Source organism: Austrofundulus limnaeus, unplaced genomic scaffold (assembly GCF_001266775.1).
Source record: "Austrofundulus limnaeus strain Quisiro unplaced genomic scaffold, Austrofundulus_limnaeus-1.0 Scaffold1005, whole genome shotgun sequence".
NCBI lineage: Eukaryota > Metazoa > Chordata > Actinopteri > Cyprinodontiformes > Rivulidae > Austrofundulus > Austrofundulus limnaeus.
The window spans coordinates 89,338-90,849 of NW_013953407.1; the positions used below are offsets into that span (position 1 = coordinate 89,338).

Here is a 1,512-nt window from a genome sequence, read left to right on the forward strand (position 1 = left end):
GACCTGGAGGTCAGTGAATGCACCACCTGCAGCCAAACAAGCCTGGAGGTCAGTGAATGCACCACCTGTCTCAAACATTCATCACACCATGTTTCCCATGATGCTTTGCTCCGGAGGAGGAAATGGTTTTATTGTGAAACTTTTCCAGCAGATGAACGTTTCAAACGATGGATCCAAGTTTACCTGCTGGACCTGAAGGACCGTTGATGTAAGAACGTTTTTAACACGAGGAGGAGGAGCCTAAAGATCAAAGTGAATCTTTTCAACCAACAAACGTTCAGTAAAAATAAACAAACTGTGGTTTGGTTCATTTCTACTGGGACAGAAACATTTAACTGGTTTGAGTTTTTCTGTTGTCAAACTCAGTCAGTTTGTCTCTGAATGTCAGTGATGAAGACGAGGCTCTCAGTGATGAAGACGAGGCTCTCAGTGATGAAGACGAGGCTCTCAGTGATGAAGACGAGGCTCTCAGTGATGATGATGAAGATGATGAAGATGAGGCAGCAGCGTTTCACAGATCCTCAGCAGCGGTCCTGTTTCTTCCTGAAGATCTGACGGAACGCTCTCCTCCTCTCGCTGCTGGAGGAGTCAGACCGCTGCCCTCCCTCCTCCTTCACAGGGCTCCTCCTGCTCGCCAGCAAGGCTCCGCCCCCCTGGCCGCTCCCCGAGGAGCTGGACGAGGCGGAGGATGAGAGGACGGCGGACCTGTCGGCGGCRTTGGACGTGAAGCAGAGAGAGCGTGTGGAGCAGGAGAGGGCGGGGCTTCCCCTCAGTTCCACAAGACTGGAGCTCTTCTCCAGACCTCCTCCTTCTCTGTGGGAGGAGCTTTGGTGTTGAAGGGGGTGGAGCCTGGATGGCTTTAGACTTGACTTGGAGGAATTCAGAGCTTGTGATTCGCTGAGAAAGAGCGGGAGGGCGGAGTCAGAATCTGAGCGGTTCATGAYGTCCCTGAGAGGAAGAGAGAGAAAAATAATCAGAATCCAGGTTTGAACTTTTCTCCGGCCGTGGCGCCCCCTGGAGGCCGGAGCAGGGAGGAGGAGCCCTGAGATAAGCCCCGCCTTTTTACCAACCTCTGAGAGCTGAATGCCAGTCTGGGGTCACCCACCCGCGTTCGCAGGGGCATCAGGCTCTGAACTGCAGGAGGAAGAGGACGTACAACGTGCTTTTATTTTGAAGGAAGAGACGAAGAACAGGCAAATGAAAGAGGGCGGGGCCAACCTGACTGTTTCCATGGTGACTGGCTGTCAGTGATGCCGCTCAGCGGCCACAGGTCACTCACACGCCGATCCATCTGCCAGGCAGCATCTGCAGGGAGCCAATCAGGAGAGAGAATCTGAGACAGGGACCAATCAGAGGAGGGGGAGGAGACAGAGGGCGGAGCTCAGGAGAGCAGAGCTTTTACCACAGGTATAATTATTAAACTCATTTTTATTTTTTCATTTAATTCTGTCATGTTTGTTTTATTTTATTGTTTGTTTTATTTAATTGCTTATTTATTTAAATTGATTTTAT

At 50.9% G+C, this 1,512-nt stretch overlaps 2 protein-coding genes across 2 annotated transcripts in view; both read right to left on the reverse strand.

The window, feature by feature from the left end:
• LOC106533720 (capZ-interacting protein) overlaps window positions 1-99 on the reverse strand; it is a 6,150-nt gene extending 6,051 nt beyond the window's left edge. The window contains exon 1 of the mRNA XM_014030143.1: window positions 4-99. Coding sequence (XP_013885597.1) covers window positions 4-78 — 75 coding nt within the window. The 5' untranslated portion in view covers window positions 79-99. The remainder of the gene's footprint in view (window positions 1-3) is intronic.
• The window catches only part of LOC106533718 (stromal interaction molecule 1), a 13,730-nt gene that overhangs the window by 713 nt on the left and 11,505 nt on the right, over window positions 1-1,512 (reverse strand). Inside the window, exons 11-13 of the mRNA XM_014030141.1 lie at window positions 1,219-1,305; window positions 1,071-1,134; window positions 66-948 (exon numbers count right to left, since the gene is read on the reverse strand). Coding sequence (XP_013885595.1) covers window positions 522-948; window positions 1,071-1,134; window positions 1,219-1,305 — 578 coding nt within the window. The 3' untranslated portion in view covers window positions 66-521. The remainder of the gene's footprint in view (window positions 1-65; window positions 949-1,070; window positions 1,135-1,218; window positions 1,306-1,512) is intronic.